This window comes from Archocentrus centrarchus, chromosome 14 (assembly GCF_007364275.1).
Source record: "Archocentrus centrarchus isolate MPI-CPG fArcCen1 chromosome 14, fArcCen1, whole genome shotgun sequence".
NCBI lineage: Eukaryota > Metazoa > Chordata > Actinopteri > Cichliformes > Cichlidae > Archocentrus > Archocentrus centrarchus.
In genome coordinates, this window is record NC_044359.1 from 2,191,452 (window position 1) to 2,208,810 (window position 17,359).

A 17,359-nucleotide genomic window follows, 5' to 3' on the forward strand; every position below is an offset into this window, starting at 1 on the left:
TAGAGCAGGGATCCTCAAATCCAGGCCTCGAGGGCCGGTGTCCTGCACCTTTTAGATGTGTCTCTGCTTCAACACACCTCAGTCAAATATAGAAGTCATTAGCAGGACTCTGGTGAACTTGACTGCATACCGAGGAGATAATTCAGCCATTTGATTCAGGTGTGTTGGATCAGGCATACATCTAAAACCTGCAGGACACTGGACCTCAAGGCCTGGATTTGAAGATCAGTGAAATAGAGGAAACACAGGACTTAAATACACATGAGAGCTGATGAGGGGAGTGGAAACAGCTGGAACCAAAGGTGAACCAAATAACACTAATGACAAGGGGGAAGCAAAACAGAACATCGCACACCAGAACCAGGTGACTATCAAAATAAAACAGGAAGTCCGACAAGAGAAGAAAGATGTGGACTAGACACAGAACACAGGGGGAACACAAGGAACATGGAAATCAAAACATAACCAAAACCCACAACAAAAGAAACACAGAAAAGATAAAACACAATACAAAAAACAGAGCACAACAAACAAAACTGGGTCATAAGGACCCAAGATCATGACAGTCATGGGTGAAACTGACATACTCAACTCTGCTGCTCAACCCCCACAAAAGCATTTTCCTTACAAATGTGGCATCATTTACAGGAAATAAAGAGGCTTTCCAGGGGGATAAGGTTTTTTCTTCTTCTTATTATTATTATTATTGGTCATCACTGCTGTAGGAATTTGCCAAATGTGAGAGGAATATCTTTATATTGTAAAATTCCTATGTAAATAAATATAGTCATTGTACAAAGTACACCCTATTTAAGTCCTAAAGTTTTATGTATCAGAACATAACACAAGTTCAAGCAAAACAGTGGCAAACAGCACAGAATCTGGCAGCACTTACTGTTATCCAGACAACAATCCAGTAAATTCTAACAGCAGCATGACAGGTTAACCCTTTAACAGCTGTGATCACCGAAGCACCTGTTACTTGCCATGAACAGCTGGTTAACACAGAGTGTATTGCTGCTGAGACGTCTGATCAAACTCGCTTTGAATTACCGTAATTATGCAACCGTTTGTCTCATCGGAAAACTTCAACCGGTTTCTGAAAGCCGAGAAATTGCGCTTCACACCCAACGCAGGGTTATTACGGTAATTGAAGCTCACAAATGGTGGCACCTTTGAATTTAATGGGCCTGCCGGTGGGCCGTGATAAATATAGGGTTAAATAGTGGCCTTGACGAGATCAGGAATAGGTGTGTCTCATAAATTCCAGGTGAGTGTGTGATCAGAGTTTGAAACCATCAGACAGAAGACACAAAGAAAGAAAGAAAGTGAGAACTGGTAGGAACTAGGGAGGCGCCAATCCGATATTCAGTATTGGTATCGGTCCGATACTGGCCTAAATTACTGGATCGGATATCGGAAAAAAATTTAAAAAATGTAATCCAATACATTAAATAACGTTTCGCTCACATTAGCTGCATTACAGGGCTCAGTCGTCGTCTTCTTCTTGTGGGTTTGCGGTTGACCAAACCAGCTTAGAGCTGCATTACCGCCACCTACTGGAATGGAGTGGGGGATCAGGAGTTAGAAAACAACCCCCTCAGATCCTCCGTCGCTGCGACGGATTCCCTTTGACACTGAGCGATCATCGCTGACATGTTTTTCCGCCTCCACCGCTCTCTGCCTTGTTTGTGTGTTGTGCTCGCTGTGCTGAGAATCAGCTGTTATTTTTTCTCTACTTCAGCTCCTGGACATACTGCTAGCGAGCGCAGCTATTAGCATTAGTGACCGTCCGGTACCGGAAGAACCCCTTCCCCGATAAAATATTTTTGATACTTTAATCCCTGATTTGTGACTAAATATAGACTTGCAGTATTTAGGGGAATGCTTGTATATATAAAGCATTACAAGATTGCGCTCACGCAGCCCCTAGTTTTTCACGTGAACACTGATGACCCAACAGCAGCAGTCAGCTGATTTACGTGCAGTCTGTCTGCACAAGCGGAAAGAGGCGGAGCCGGCGCGCTCAGATGGAGCAGAAGGAAATGTTTTTCTAGTGTCCAAAAGAAGCCTTTTCGTCCCTGTAACCTCCATTAAACCTTTACTGGGAAACAGCTGGAGGTCCTTCATCAACCACCTGATCAGTAAGTAAAGAAAAGAGAACTTTGTAGCTGCTCCATCCACCCTGTTTGTTTCACACAGGGAAAAACTGCAGTACGTAAGTTAAAATATGCAGATGAATTATTAATATGATAAAAGTATTTCTTATCCAGTTACTTGGGTAATCAATATAAATAAAATACACAACTGCTAAAATAATCAATAGTTGCAGCCCTAATGAAATTTGCAACATGCCATAAGCATCATCAGTCATTTGGGACAACACTGGATCATTCAGAGATCCTCACTGAACTTCTGGAGTGAGTTTGCTGCACTGAAAGAAAAGGGGCCGAATAATATTGCACGCCCCACTTTTCAGGTTTTTATTTGTTAAAAAAGTTTGACACATCCAATAAATTTCATTCCACTTCACGATTGTGTCCCACTTGTTGTTGATTCTTCACAAAAAATTAAAATTTTATATCTTTATGTTTGAAGCCTGAAATGTGGCAAAAGGTTGAAAAGTTCAAGGGGGCCGAATACTTTCGCAAGGCACTGTACTTAAAGACCTTATTCCTAAGTGAGGGAAGAGTGGAGCTGAAGATTAGTGCAGCATCTGCAGTGATGAGGTTGCTGGAGGAATCTGTTGTGGCAAAAAGAAAGCTGAGCATGAAAGCAGAGCTGCTGATCTACATTCCTACCCTCACCTATGGTCGCAAGCGCCATTAAACTGTATATTTAATCAATCAAAGGAACAATGTAGTTTTTAAGAGAACAGCCTTATGAGCACTAAATCTTACTTTCCATAAATCAAGCTGCTTTGAAGTTTGTTGTCACAATGATTGCATCAGATAAGACTTCTTGAATTATGGATACCCTCTGAGAGAAAGTCAGTGCCTATAAAACAGAGGACAGTGACAGACCAACCACACTCTGAGGTGTTACTGTACCTTCACTCTAGCTTCACACATCACCTTTTCGATAACGCATCCTCATCATTCTCAACACTGTGATGTTCCTTTCATTTTTTCTAAGATCATAATTATTAATATCACTATAACTGTAAAATAACAGCTTTGTTTTTTTTCAGGTTGATGGAAAACTACACCTACAACAGCTTCACACTCCAACTCGAGGGGTTAAATGTTTCTAAGGATTTTCTCTACCCCACCTTTCTCTTCTTCTTTTTCTCCTACCTGTTTATAATGGTTATAAATTGTGGCATTGCTGTTCTGATTTTCTCTGAGATGAAACTTCACCAGCCAATGTATCTGCTTTTTTGCAACTTGCCAGTGAATGATATACTTGCAAACTCGATTGTGGTACCCCGTCTGCTCATAGACCTGATGAGACCTCCTTCTGAGCGCCTCATCAGTTATTACGAGTGTGTTGTTCAGGCTTTCATTGCACATTTGGTTGGTACCACCAGTCACACTGTGCTCATGATTATGGCCTTTGACAGATATGTGGCCATCTGTAATCCTCTGCAATATGCTTCCATAATGACCAACAAAATGGTGATCAAGCTGACAGTTTCTGCCTGGGGAGTGGCCTTCGTTCTGGTCGGGATTCTGCTCGGTCTGACCATACGGCTGAGTAGATGCAGGACTATGATCACAAATCCACACTGTGATAATGCCTCATTGTTTAAACTCTCCTGTGAAAATGCATTTATTAATAATGTCTATGGACTCACTTTTACTGGGGTCCTGTTTGCAGGTTCTATTGGTTCTATAGTTCTCACCTATACTAAAATTACAATTGTTTGTCTGACCAATAAGAACAGGTCTTTGAACAGTAAAGCCTTGAAGACCTGCAGCACCCACCTGGTTGTTTATTTGATTATGCTTTTTTGTGGAATGTTACTTATTACTTTGCATCGCTTTCCTCAATACAATGATTACAGGAAAATCTGTGCTATTCTCTTTCGTATTGTTCCTGGCAGCCTCAACCCCATAATATGGTTTGCAGTCCAAAGACATAAAAAAAGTCCTGTTAAAGTTTTGTGCATCCAAGAAAGTTTTGGCATCATAAAGAAAATTAACATGATGTTTTGCTATGTTAGTTTTTTCCCCAATTGAGTTTTTTTTTTAATTATAATGAAAATCAGTGATGATCCCTGACAGCTCTGTTATAGAGCACATTACCAATTACCAACATTATCAGTATTAGAGGGAAGTTGATGATTTTGCTGCCCTAATCTTTCTGAAGAAATAAAAACTCAAAAAACTGATATGAAAATAGTAATCAAATAACACACACCACACACATTTTTGCATATGAACAGCGTAAAATATAAAATAAAAGCTGAAGCCAATCTTTGGTTTTGTCTCATTCTTTGGGTTTAATCATACATTCAATTTAGGGTAATACAAAACAGAATATTCAGTTCTAATGGCGAAAAAATGTAAAGGTAGAAAAACTGCAATAAGAGGAAGGTTATACTAATATAATGAACATTAAAGAGCAGTGCAAATGCAAGCAATTTATTCCTGTTCTGACGTATACCATAGTTTCTAAAGAGATTGAAGAAAGGCAACTGGACGTCTTTAAGTTTATGAAGATGTTTCACTTGTGATTCAAAGAGACTTCAGTTTTAAAACCAAAAGATGGAGATTCAAAGATTTTTAAACCCTAGTCAGGCTGGTCCCATTTGGAGGTGATCACTGACTCACTATTGATTATGTGTATCATCATATGAGCCACGGTGTGGAAAAAGGCGTGGATCATTACAACCAGGGATGTCAGGCAAAACCACTGTGAAACTTTGCCCCATCCTATCACGTGACCTTATGAGGACCATGTGGACGAGACCAGGAAGACAGCACAACCAAAGACAGCCAAGATAAGTGGGTGCACTATATGGTTCTCACTAAACCAGAAACGGACGTGCTCGCCAAAGGGCTCAATTTTTTGCCCATATTGGATCTCATCATAGCCACAGAAACAGCGATAAGGATTACAAAACTAAAAAAATCCTGAAGCAGAGGAAATCAAGATGCAGGTTTAAGTTACTCTCTCTAGTGCAACAATTCCTCTATACAACCTTATAACTGGGGCAGCACGGTGGCGTAGTGGTTAGCACATCTGCCTCACAGCAAGAAGGTCCTAGGTTCGTTTCACCTTGGCCGGGACCTTTCTGTGTGGAGTTTGCATGGTCTCCCCATGTCTGCTTGGGTCTTCTTTGCGTGCTCCTGTTTCCTCTCAGAGTCCAACAACATGCAATTACTGCGGTTAGATTATTTGGTCATTCTAACTTACCCATAGGTGTGAGTAGGAATGGTTGTCTGTCTCTCTGAGTTAGTCCTGCGACAGAGAGGTGACCTGTACAGGGTGTACCCCCCATCATTCTAGCACCACTTGTGGATAACACACTTCATCTCATTGAAAACACCACTGACATCACTAAAAAAGTCTGCAAGCTTATCCTGAATTCAGATGAAACCATAGAGTGCTTTGATGTGGCTTCACTTTTTACTTGCTGGAGGCCCAGCTGCTCGGCTCTTTACCCTACACCTCACCAGCCTCCTTGCTGGCAGAAATATGGGCTGAGGACCAGGAACCCGCAATCCCTGCTTTCCTCACCCCCTCATGTCACAAGCACTCATGTCACTGGGCTGCCTCAAACATCCTCTACACTAATGCCTCACAGCATACTGCCCCAGAGACTGTTGTTCCTCCCAGGGCCTCATTAGAAGCTGAACACCCTGCACTCATCCTTGCTCCCAGGGTGGGGATAGCCAGGCCCATTCCTGTGCGCGACTCTCTTTCCAGGGTGAGGACAACAACACAGTGGGCCTGGATGGCCATGGGGCAAGCTGTGGGCCAACTGTGTTGTTTTACGAGTGGTTTCCCTGGCAGAGCCCTAAACAGTTTTGACCCCTGCTCTGCCTTATCCCCAGTGTTTTGGATTTGGACTGGTTTTTCCAGCCTCGTGCTGTTGCCTTTTGTTTTTGTCCTGGCACCCTATTATTTTGTTTCTGGTTTTGGTCCCTCCTTTTAAGCCCCCATTCACCCGCCCAGGTTGTGTTGTTTTGTTTGGACAATACTGCTCCTTGTTTTTTTTCCCCCTTGTTCTTTTTTGCCTTTGTTTTCCTGCCTTCTCTCTTCCTGTTTTATTTTGACAGTCCTGTGTCCCGTGTGACTTGTGTTTAGTTTTGCTTCTTTTGTTTCTTTAGTGTAATACTGCTCTCTGGATGTTTCCACTCTCCTCTCATTACTTCCTGTGTGTATATATTGTCTCAGTCTTCCCCTTTTCATTTGTTGTAGTCTTGTTGTCGTTGTGGCCGTGATCTGTTCCTGTGTTCTCCATCTACCTAGTGTTCCCTAGTTATTCATCCAAATTTAGGTTTTCTTTATATTAGTTATCTGCCTTGGTTTGCGTGTTTGTTTAAATCTTCAGCCATATAAAGACTTGTTTTCTATTTACCTCCATGCTTGCCTCTGAGTCCTGCAATTGGGTCCTCATAAACCAGTTGGTCTGCTTCCGTGCACTATAACATGCCTTGTAATCTGATAATATCTATAAAACTAAAACTGACCTAAAAACAATGCTTATATTTAAAAAAAAAAGGATTGTATTATTTACTTACCAAAGGCAGTGTACCTGTAAACTTTCTCCTGTCAGTTCCACAGTTTGAAAAATGGCACACTGAGTTATCATATCAGTGCAGGGATGCTGGACAAGAAACTCTTTACTGATTCTTTAATTCTTTAACACAAGGTAAACATACTGCAATTCTTCATCTCTGCCTGTTAATAAAGCAGATACAATCATAAAATGTTCTACTTGTGTCTACATAGGTATGCAATAAATATAATAAAACAAGGGTGAAATTATAACAATATTCCATGATGTCCATATTCCTTAACCTAAATATCTAAAATGCTATGATGCAGCCTAAAATGGACACTTGCTGCTCATCCAACACTTCTCGGCCTTGACCCTTTGCTATTTTATCAGATTAAGGTGCCATGGCTGTAAATAAATATTGATATTAATCAATCACCATTGCTCATCACACTGCTGCTGTCTTCACCTACAGCAGAGTCTGCCCAAGCCTTGATGGGGACCTGAGCAATATTTGATTTGGGGCCCCCTTCATACCACTTCATTGTCCCCTTAACGTAATTGTTATTAATGCTGGAGGGTTAAAGTTGATTTTCTTTTTTCTTTTTTTTTTTGGATATATTACAGTTACAGCCTTTTCAATTCAATTACATTTTATTTATACAGTGCCAACTCACAACAAACAGACATCTCAAGGCACTTTATAGTGTAAGGTAAAGACCCCACAATAATTACAGAGAAAACCCATCGTTCATCCTAATCTTAAAAATAGAGAGGGTGTCTGTCTCCTGAATCCAAGCTGGGAGCTGGTTCCACAGAAGAGGGGCCTGAAAGCTGAAGGCTCTGCCTCCCATTCTACTCTGAAGTATCCTAGGAACCACAAGTAAGCCAGCAGTCTGAGAGTGAAGTGCTCTATTGGGGTGATACGGGACTATGAGCCAATGAAAAGAAGCCAATATGGGAGAAATCTGCTCTCTCTTTCTAGTCCCTGTCAGTACTCTAGCTGCAGCATTTTGGATCAGCTGAAGGCTTTTCAGGGAGCTTTTAGGACAGCCTGATAATAATGAATTACAATAGTCCAACCTAGAAGTAACAGATGCATGAATTAGCTTTTTAGCATCAGTCTGAGACAGAAATATTAGAGTGTAGTCTACTCAATAAATTAGTGTTGTTACAAGTGTACAAATCTGGACAGTTAGAATAGTCTCTTCTTTCTTTTAGGAAATTGGCATTTGTAAAAAATTAAAACAAACCAAAAAAGTTTCATGACAAATGTGGATGAGCTTGAGGGGGCCTGGTGGTCAGGGGGCCCTATGCAGCCGCATATGTCACCTATGCCTCTGGCCGGCTCTGCCTACAGCTGCTGTTGCTGCAGCATTACTGTTACAGAGGACATGGAGGCTACAGCAGCAAACATGTCTGTGATCTTTCCACATTTTGTAGCATCTACAGCGACACTCTTCAATTTCTTTGCACGTAACTTCTCCACACCTCCTTTCTGCCGCTTCGGTTTCTCCATGTTGCCTCTCCTTTAACACGCGCTCAACAGTGAAACTACTAGCGGGAGTAGTTTCAGTGTTCTGCAGCACGCAGAGAAAGGGTGGGGCCGCTTTCATCCTATATCCTGATTGGTTTTGTCCACTGTCTAAATTGTGGGCCCGTCTCTTAGAAAAAAAAAAGGAAGAAAAAAAAAATCCAACGGCATCGGACCTTGAGGACTGTCGGCCCACCGGGCAAATGCCCGGTACGCCCGATTGCCCGTCCAGCCCTGGACGACTCCATATTTTTCCCTTTTTTTGAGTATAAAGAAGAACAAATACGTTCTGAAAATGTTCACATTTAAGGCACTGTTTTTACAAAACATATTATGAACAACCTGAACTTTCTTGTAAATATAACAGCAATTTCAACAATATTGTGACTCGGTTTATAATTTATGAATGTGCATTACAGTGAACAGATCACAGTGGATGTACAAAGGCACAAAACATTTGGTCACAGGTGTGTAGAACTGAACAATATGGATTTTAATTTCTGAATAAAACTTAAGATGTACAAATTATTTTAATTCTGACTCATCATACCATGGAAACTAAAGTGGCAGGACTTTTATCATATCGCACAAATACTGCATCTTTTCACATTTTCACAGTATGTATTCAGTCTCTTAGAACTGTATTCTTAAGGATGCAAAAGTATCGAAAACAGCATTTTGCATGAAGTAGGCTTACTCAGTTTAATTTGCGCCTGAAACTTGGGGTCTTTTAGACTTCACAAGTGCATCAATGTCAGGTGTCAGATCCTGAGTAGCAGCCAGTTTCAGAAAGTCATATAAATGCTTGTGAGTGAGCCTTGAGCGCAGCTTTGTTTTATTGATACTCATTACAGAGCTGAAAATGTCCTCTGCTGTTGTGGTGTCCATCATAGACACCAACTCAAGGAACTCCTCTGTGACAGTCAAAGTCTCATCAACACCGCCAATGAATATGGCCAGTTGAGCAACATCTGTAATGTCTGTGCTCTCATCAATCGCGACCAATGCAACAAATGACTTGAGTTTGTGCTTCATTTGGTTGTCCAAATCTGCTGAAAGATCTGAAATCCTGTCAGCTACAGTGTTTCTCGTCAGACTAATGTTGGCAAAAGCCTGTCGCTTTTCAGGGCACACGATTTCTGCAGCCTTCAGCATGCATTTTTTCACAAACTCACCCTCGCAGTATGGCTTTGATGCTGATGCTACTTCTCTGGCAATAAGGTAGCTAGCTTTCACTGCTGCATCACTGATCTCTCGGCTGTGAGTAAAAACAGCCTGCTGTTTCCTCAGACCAGCCAACAAATTATTTACCTTCTCTCTTCTCAGTTGTCCTTCCAAGCCATTGTATTTTTCACCATGATGAGTCTCATAGCGGTGCCGGATATTATATTCTTTGAGCACTAGCGCTAGCACTAGCGCTGCTAGGAATAGCAGCTCCATTTATTGAAAAGTTGAATTTAATCTTTTTTTTCTGTAATTTTTACACTTTGCAAAGTTATCCCACGGGCCGGATTGGACCGTCTAGCAGGCCGGATTTGGCCCGCGGGCCGTAAGATTGACACCCCTGGTCTAGTTTCTCAGTTTGTTCTGGTTTTGTATTGTTTTTAGTTTTTTATTAATTATAGGTTATTCTGCTTTTCCTGTGTTCTCGTCTTCCCGTGTCCTTGTGCTCCGGTGTTTGTTATCCCTTCCGTGTCAGGTCTTGATTGTTTGTGTCTCAGGTGTCTGCCCTGTTTAGTTGTTTCCTGTCTGGTGTCAGTTTAAGTTTTGTTGGGTTCTGTTTAGATTCCCTCTGTGTGCCAGTCTTTTTTTAAATGTGCTTTTTAAATAAATTGGATTGGAATTGGATGGCACTGAAGAGCATAATAATAAAGGAATTAGATCCTTAAACTTAGTTACAGCACTTTTAGAAAGACTTCTACTGTAATAAAACTAATTCCCCACTGCTGTGTAATCCATTAAAGTAAATGTAAATGTTACTAAGAAATGATCAGACAGGAGGGGGCTTTCAGGGAATACTGTTAAGTCTTCAGTTTCTATGTTATATGTCAGGACAAGATCCAGAGTATGATTAAAGTGGTGGGTGGGCTCCTTTACATTTTGAGAGAAGCCAACTGAATCTAACAATAGATTAAATGCAGTGTCAGACTTGGTACGATTAAATCATATCCCCTTATTAAAAACAATAGAGGATGATCTCACACGTTGGAACAGTTTACCTATATCACTCATGGGGAGAGTTGCTGCCATTAAAATGATGGTTTTACCAAAAATTAATTATCTATTTTCACTGATCCCTAATAAACCTTCTATTCCTTGGTTCAAGTCACTAGATTCAAACATCTCAAAATTTTTATGGAAAAACAAACCGTCAAGAATAAGCTTAAAAACTTTACAAAAGCCAAAACACAGTGGAGGTCTAGAATTACCAAACTTTTATTACTATTTCTTAAGCAGTAGATTGCAGTATATTTCAAAGTGGATCAAATCCAATTCATTAGACAACCCATGGCTGGATCTAGAACAGGCGTTTTGTGGAAAAATAAAAATCTCAGATTTACCTTTCATTAGTTCCAGTATTAAACATCATAACTGCTATAAAGTCCTTAGTATAAATACGTCTCTGACAGCCTGGTGGGAATTTTTAAAAATAACTAAGTCTTCACTCATCCCCTGTAAACTAACACCCATTTGGAACAATCCAGATATTTGTCAGAAAAAGAAAATGCTGAATTTTCCGTTATGGCGTGATAAGGGTATAAATAACTTAGAACATATTATCCAAGATGGAAATTTTATCACGTTCCAAGAACTTATATCAAAATATAGAATTGGCAACGGTAGATTTCTGGAATATCAACAAGTTAAGTCCGTCCTACAGGGAAGATTTAACCTTAATCAATTGAATCTAGAAATGCCTACTTGGGTAACAGAATTTCTTAACCTCTGTACCCCAAAATTGTTATCAAAATTATATAAATTATTAATAAAAACTGATGATTCAGTTTCCCTCCCAATTACAAAATGGGAGCGTGATCTTTCTGTCAACCTGGATCAAAATTTATGGACAGAAATATGTTTAAATATCTTCAAAATGACTAAAAGACCCCAAATACAACTTGTACAATATAAGATTCTCCATAGAACATACTACACTGGACAAAGGATGTTCCAAATGGGCCTTACACACTCAAACATATGCACCCACTGTACAAGCAATTCAGAGGATAATCATCTACACGCTCTGTGGTCTTGTGTACCAGTTCAGAGATTTTGGCAGAGGATTTGTGAAGATCTATCCACATGGTTTAGCTGTCGTATCCCAACTTCCCCCAGACTATGCATCTTAGGTGATGTCAGTGAATTAATTATGGAGTTAAATATATCACACATAGTTCTTACTGCCTTGTGCATCGCTAAGAAGATGATCCTCATGAACTGGAAGACAAAAAATAAACTATGTATTACTCAGTACAGAAATTTATTAGTAGATCATGTTAGTTTAGAGAGAATGTCTGCTTCTTCTAAAAACAAATTGGAGGAATTTGACTCTCTTTGGTTCCCACTGCTCAGCTCCATTACTTAGTGGGGGTGGTGGGCTGCGGGCTCTGCTCCTGATGTGCTTTGTGGGGGGGTGGGGGGGGACTCCGGGGGCCTGGGTAGCTGGTAGCCTCCTGAGGCTGGGGTCCTGGGGCGACCTTCTGGTGATGTCTGTGTGCCTGTCCTGGTTGATGGTGGTGGGGGCTTGGATGGTGCTGCCCTCGGTCCTGGGGTGTGGGCGGGGTGCTTGGGGGGGTGGTGCCGGCCCTCGGTCGGTTGGCTGGTCTTCCCTGTGTGGCTTGGGGGCTGGGGTCTGGGGCCCCGGCACTGGGGCCGCGCCGGCTCCCGGTGGGCCCCCCCTGGCGCGGGGGGGGCCTCTGCTGTCCCGGCCGCGCCGCCGGGTGGGGTGGGTTGGCCTGACGTCGGGATGTCCGGTCTACGCTTTTGGGGCCCTGGGGTGCCTGCATTGCAGGGGGGTGGGGTGGGGGATGGGGCCGCGGTGGGGTGGTTGGGGGGGACTGGGCACTGCATTTCCATGCCCAGGCCAGTATGTCCTGTCGCCTGTTTGTGTCTATTGTTGAGTGAATGGGCATCTAGGAGGAGCGGGCCGCCCTCTGCGGTGGGGGCGAGGGCGCCAACCTCGGGTGCTGCAGTGCTCCGGGATGCTGTCACCGCGGCCCCGGGCTCACCTCCCCCTGCCCTGTGCTGGGGTGTGGGAGGTCGGGGTGCCTATTGAGCCAGCGGACAGCTGGCTCTCTTCTTCCAGGATTTTTCCTGGTCATATGCCCCCCCCCCCTCCCCCTCCCCATACACAAACACACACACACACACACACAGAATACACATCACTCACAGATGTAGGATGGAGAGGCCACGTGGAGAGCTGCACCACCACTTGCCTCTCCGTTTTAATTGCACTTTAGTCATTATAACTCACAACACATACACACTTACAACCTGATACACATAGGACCGTTGGGGCAGGCATGTTACTCAGAGGTTGATGAGATGGGCCGCTGAGGTGGCCCCACTCGGATCCTCGTCACTGTCTGTCTCCAAATTTTATTTGCACTTTAGACATGGAGGGTTTTGGGGGGGCAGTGTGGGCAAGCGCTGACGACCAACAGTTGGTGCTTGTGGCATAACTGTCCCCTCAATTTTAACTGCACCCTATACACCTCATTCACTCAAAAACATTAACACATAGACCTACAAGTTGGGGAGGAGGAGGGGTGGATGGGTCATCTTACACCCCGATTTCTTGCGTCTCGCCCGGGGTAGGGGTCGGGTGGTTACTTGGGGACCGGGCTGGTGGCGTCCTGGGGTCGCTGTTGGCCCTGGGGTGGTTTCCACTTGCCCCGCCTTCAGAGGGTGGGTAGCTATGGATGAATGTGTGTCTTTGTGTATTTGTCACCGTCTCCGTGAGTATGGGTGGGTGAGTGAATGTGTATGTATGGCATATCTGTGTGTGGGTAAGTATGTATGGGCATGTATGAGTATCTGTGTATAAATGTGTACACGGGTGTCTGGGTGTGTTTGTATGTATGGCTGGACCTGGGTCTGGGCCTTGTGCCTTGCCTCCTGGCCGCTCCTTGCTGGTTGCCTCCTCCCCCCTACCCCCCTGGGTTGGGGGTGCCTCGGGGTTCCTGGGTGGGGCTGGGTGTTCTGGCGTGGGTACTGGCCTGCCCCCCTTGGGGGTGCGGTGCGGGGCTGCGTTGGCTTCTTCGGCGTGGGGGGGGGCTCTGTGGAGGGTCGGGCGGTCCTTGGGTGCCGTGGGCCCGGGAGCCCTGCCGCCGGCCAGTGCAGGGGGCTGGCCGCTGGGGGGGGGCTGGCTTCTCATCGCCTTGGGTTCCCTGGAGCCCTCGCTCCTCGACTGGGGGGGCTCCGTCTGAGACCACCCTCTCCCGTCTGCTGGGGTAGGTGTGCGGTTGTCTTTGGACTGAGTGGCCGGGGGTCTTCCTGGCTCTTGGTGGGCTGCTGGTGGCCTGGGGTTCCGGGGGCTTTCCGTACCTGCCTCTGGCTTCTGATGGGTGGAGCTGCAGCGTTTTGCCCTCATTGGTAAGTACGTTCCATGACACAGACACAAACATGACACAGACACAAATGCCCACTCAATCACAACTCAACAAAATTGTTGGTGTGCGTAACATGCTTTGTTAGTTTTGTTTTTCACACACAAATTTATTTTTGCAAGTATTGATAGTATTTTTTTATATGTTAAAGTGATGAAGTATCTGATTAATAGACTTGTGCTCTTTCCCCTTTTTTTTTTTTGCTCCCTTTCTCTCTCCCTTTTTCTTCTCTTTATTTTCCTCTTCTTCAGCCTGTCAGCTCTGGCTGTTACATAGTATGTGGAAAAATAACTCAGATAAATAAAATAAAGGGTTAAAACATCAACAAGAAGAGCCTATTGAGAACCTATAGAGCTCATCTTGAAATAGCAAATATGTTTGGCACAACAACGCATTCAGATCACAGTTCTGCTTGCAAGATCTACCAGACATGACAGGCTTAAAAAAAAAAAAAAAAAAAAAAAAAAAAAAAAAAGATTAAATGCAGTGTTGAGGCTGTCATTCTCAGCATCTACATGGATGTTAAAATCACCCACTATAATAAATACTATACTATAAATTCTTCTAAAAGTTTATAGCACCATAAACACCAACCTCCTGCTGATATTTATAGGCATGTAAGGTGCTGTCTTACATTATAACTGATATTACATTGTGACAAAAACCCTCAATTGGGAGAAAAAAACAGCAAAACCTTGAATGTATGATTAAGCCCAAAGAATGAGACAAAACCAAAGATTGGCTTTAGCTTTTATTTTATATTTTACGCTGTTCATATGCAAAGATGTGTGTGGTGTGTGTTATGTGTTTACTATTTTCATATCAGTTTTTTGAGTTTTTATTTCTTCCAAAAGCTTAGGGCAGCAAAATCATCAACTTCCCTCTAATATTGATAATGTTGGTAATTGGTAATGTGCTCTATAACAGAGCTGTCAGGGATCATCACTGATTTTCATTATAATTAAAAAAAACTCTATTGGGGAAAAACTAACATAGCAAAACATCATGTTAATTTTCTTTATGATGCCAAAATTTTCTTGGATGCACAAAACTTTAACAGGACTTTTTTTATGTCTTTGGACTGCACACCATATATTATGGGGTTGAGGCTGCCAGGAACAATACGAAAGAGAATAGCACAGATTTTCCTGTAATCATTGTATTGAGGAAAGCGATGCAAAGTAATAAGTGACATTCCACAAAAAATCATAATCAAATAAACAACCAGGTGGGTGCTACAGGTCTTCAAGGCTTTACTGTTCAAAGATCTGTTCTTACTGGTCAGACAAACAATTGTAATTTTAGTATAGGTGAGAACTATAGAACCAATAGAACCTGCAAACAGGACCCCAGTAAAAGTGAGTCCATAGACATTATTAATAAATGCATTTTCACAGGAGAGTTTAAACAATGAGGCATTATCACAGTATGGGTTTGTGATCATAGTCCTGCATCTACTCAGCCGTATGGTCAGACCGAGCAGAATCCCAACCAGAACGAAGGCCACTCCCCAGGCAGAAACTGTCAGCTTGATCACCATTTTGTTGGTCATTATGGAAGCATATCGCAGAGGATTACAGATGGCCACATATCTGTCAAAGGCCATAATCATGAGCACAGTGTGACTGGTGGTACCAACCAAATGTGCAATGAAAGCCTGAACAACACACTCGTAATAACTGATGAGGCGCTCAGAAGGAGGTCTCATCAGGTCTATGAGCAGACGGGGTACCACAATCGAGTTTGCAAGTATATCATTCACTGGCAAGTTGCAAAAAAGCAGATACATTGGCTGGTGAAGTTTCATCTTAGAGAAAATCAGAACAGCAATGCCACAATTTATAACCATTATAAACAGGTAGGAGAAAAAGGAGAAGAGAAAGGTGGGGTAGAGAAAATCCTTAGAAACATTTAACCCCTCGAGTTGGAGTGTGAAGCTGTTGTAGGTGTAGTTTTCCATCAACCTGAAAAAAAACAAAGCTTTAATGTGACCTTAGAAACAATGAAAGGAACTTTACAGTAGTGAGAATGATGAGGATGTGTTATAGAAAAAGGTGATGTGTGAAGCTGTTGGCAGAGTAACACAAAGTGAGGGTTGTTTGTTGCTGTCCTCTGTTTTATAGACACAGAGTTTCTCTCAGAGGATATCCATAATACATCAGATCTTATCTGAGGAAATTACAGTGCTAACAAACTTGAAAGGCATTCGATCTCTGAAAGGTATGATTCAGTGGTCATATGTTTGTGTAGGTCATCCAGGTCATAGTAGTCTCTGAAGCTTTAAATGGTGGAGAGACCTAGGTATTGGGCAATGATCAGCAATGTAGTGTCTGCTGTCCAGTGCAGTGAAGAGTGCTCAGATCTCTACATTGGAGAAATCAAACAAAAAACGGGCACAACATAGATGAGCCACCTCGACAGGACAAGACTCAGCTGTACATCTGCATCTAAAGGTCAAAGGGCACTCTTTTGAGGATGCCAATGTTCACATTTTGGACAGGGAAGACAGATGGTTTGAAAGAGGAGTAAAAGAAGCATCTATGTCCACTGTGAACAACCATCATTGAGCAGAGGAAGTGGATTGTGTCACCAACTTTCTCCACTTACAGTGCTGTCCTGAGCTCCATTCCCAGACGTCTCAACCCCCATTCACACCTTTGTTCCAGTGACCTCAGTGACCTCAATAGGCCACATGAAACAATGGAGCGAAGTCCTATATTGGTTTCATCTGGAACCACTGATTGTTATGACCCAAACCTCCTTTCACACTGTGGCACATGTGATTATGCACATGAACAATAGAGGATCATACCACCTCCAGGGGACTACGCCCACTGGGGTTTAAATACCTGGGTCTCTCCACCATTTGGGTGAGAACTGAAGAAGCTTTTCAGATGAGAGGTGAAACATCTTCAAGAAACAAAAAGAAAAAAAAGAAGGAATATTATTGTCGAAACAAAAGAGCACAACCTAGGCGGGTGAATGGGGACTCAGAAGGAGGGACTAAAACCAGAAAAAGAATAACAGGGAGCCAGGACAAACACAAAAGGCACGAGGCTGGAAAAAACAGTCCAAAACCAAAACACTGGGTATAAGGCAGAGCCGGGGTCAAAACTGTTCAGTGGTCTGCCAGGGAAACCACTTGTGAAACAGCACAGTTTAGGAGGCCACCCAGGCGGGACCTTCGGAACTGTCAGGGTACTCAGGGAGGCTGCAGTGTAAGGTGCGCAGCCATCTCCCTAGATGACTGGGGCTGCGGTAGCTCAGGATACTCAGGAGGGCACACAGTCATCTCTTTGAATGACTTGGGCTGCTTGGCAGGTTGCTCGAAGGACTCTGGCACTGTAGGCGAGGATGAGGCCTCTGGAGCTGCAGGTGCAGGTTGCTCTGGTGGGGTCTCAGAGGGCTGAAGAGAAGGCACAGGAGCCTCTGAAGGTTGATGTCGAGGTTCTGCTGGCTGGCATGGAGGTTCTGCAACCATTGAAGACTGTAGCGGAGGCGCTGCTGCAGGTGCTGGAGGCTCTGATGGTTGGAGCTGCAAAC

General features: G+C 43.1%; 1 protein-coding gene and 1 pseudogene across 1 annotated transcript; one reads left to right on the forward strand and one right to left on the reverse strand.

Moving 5' to 3' along the window:
* The first annotated feature begins 3,173 nt into the window (after positions 1-3,173).
* On the forward strand, positions 3,174-4,134 carry LOC115792177 (putative gustatory receptor clone PTE03; annotated as a pseudogene).
* Positions 4,135-14,834: 10,700 nt separating this feature from the next.
* LOC115792179 (putative gustatory receptor clone PTE03) lies at positions 14,835-15,797 on the reverse strand. Its single transcript, XM_030746609.1, has one exon. It carries the CDS (start codon positions 15,774-15,776, stop codon positions 14,835-14,837), a length of 942 nt encoding a protein of 313 aa, XP_030602469.1. The 5' UTR covers positions 15,777-15,797.
* Between the last annotated feature and the right edge of the window lie 1,562 nt (positions 15,798-17,359).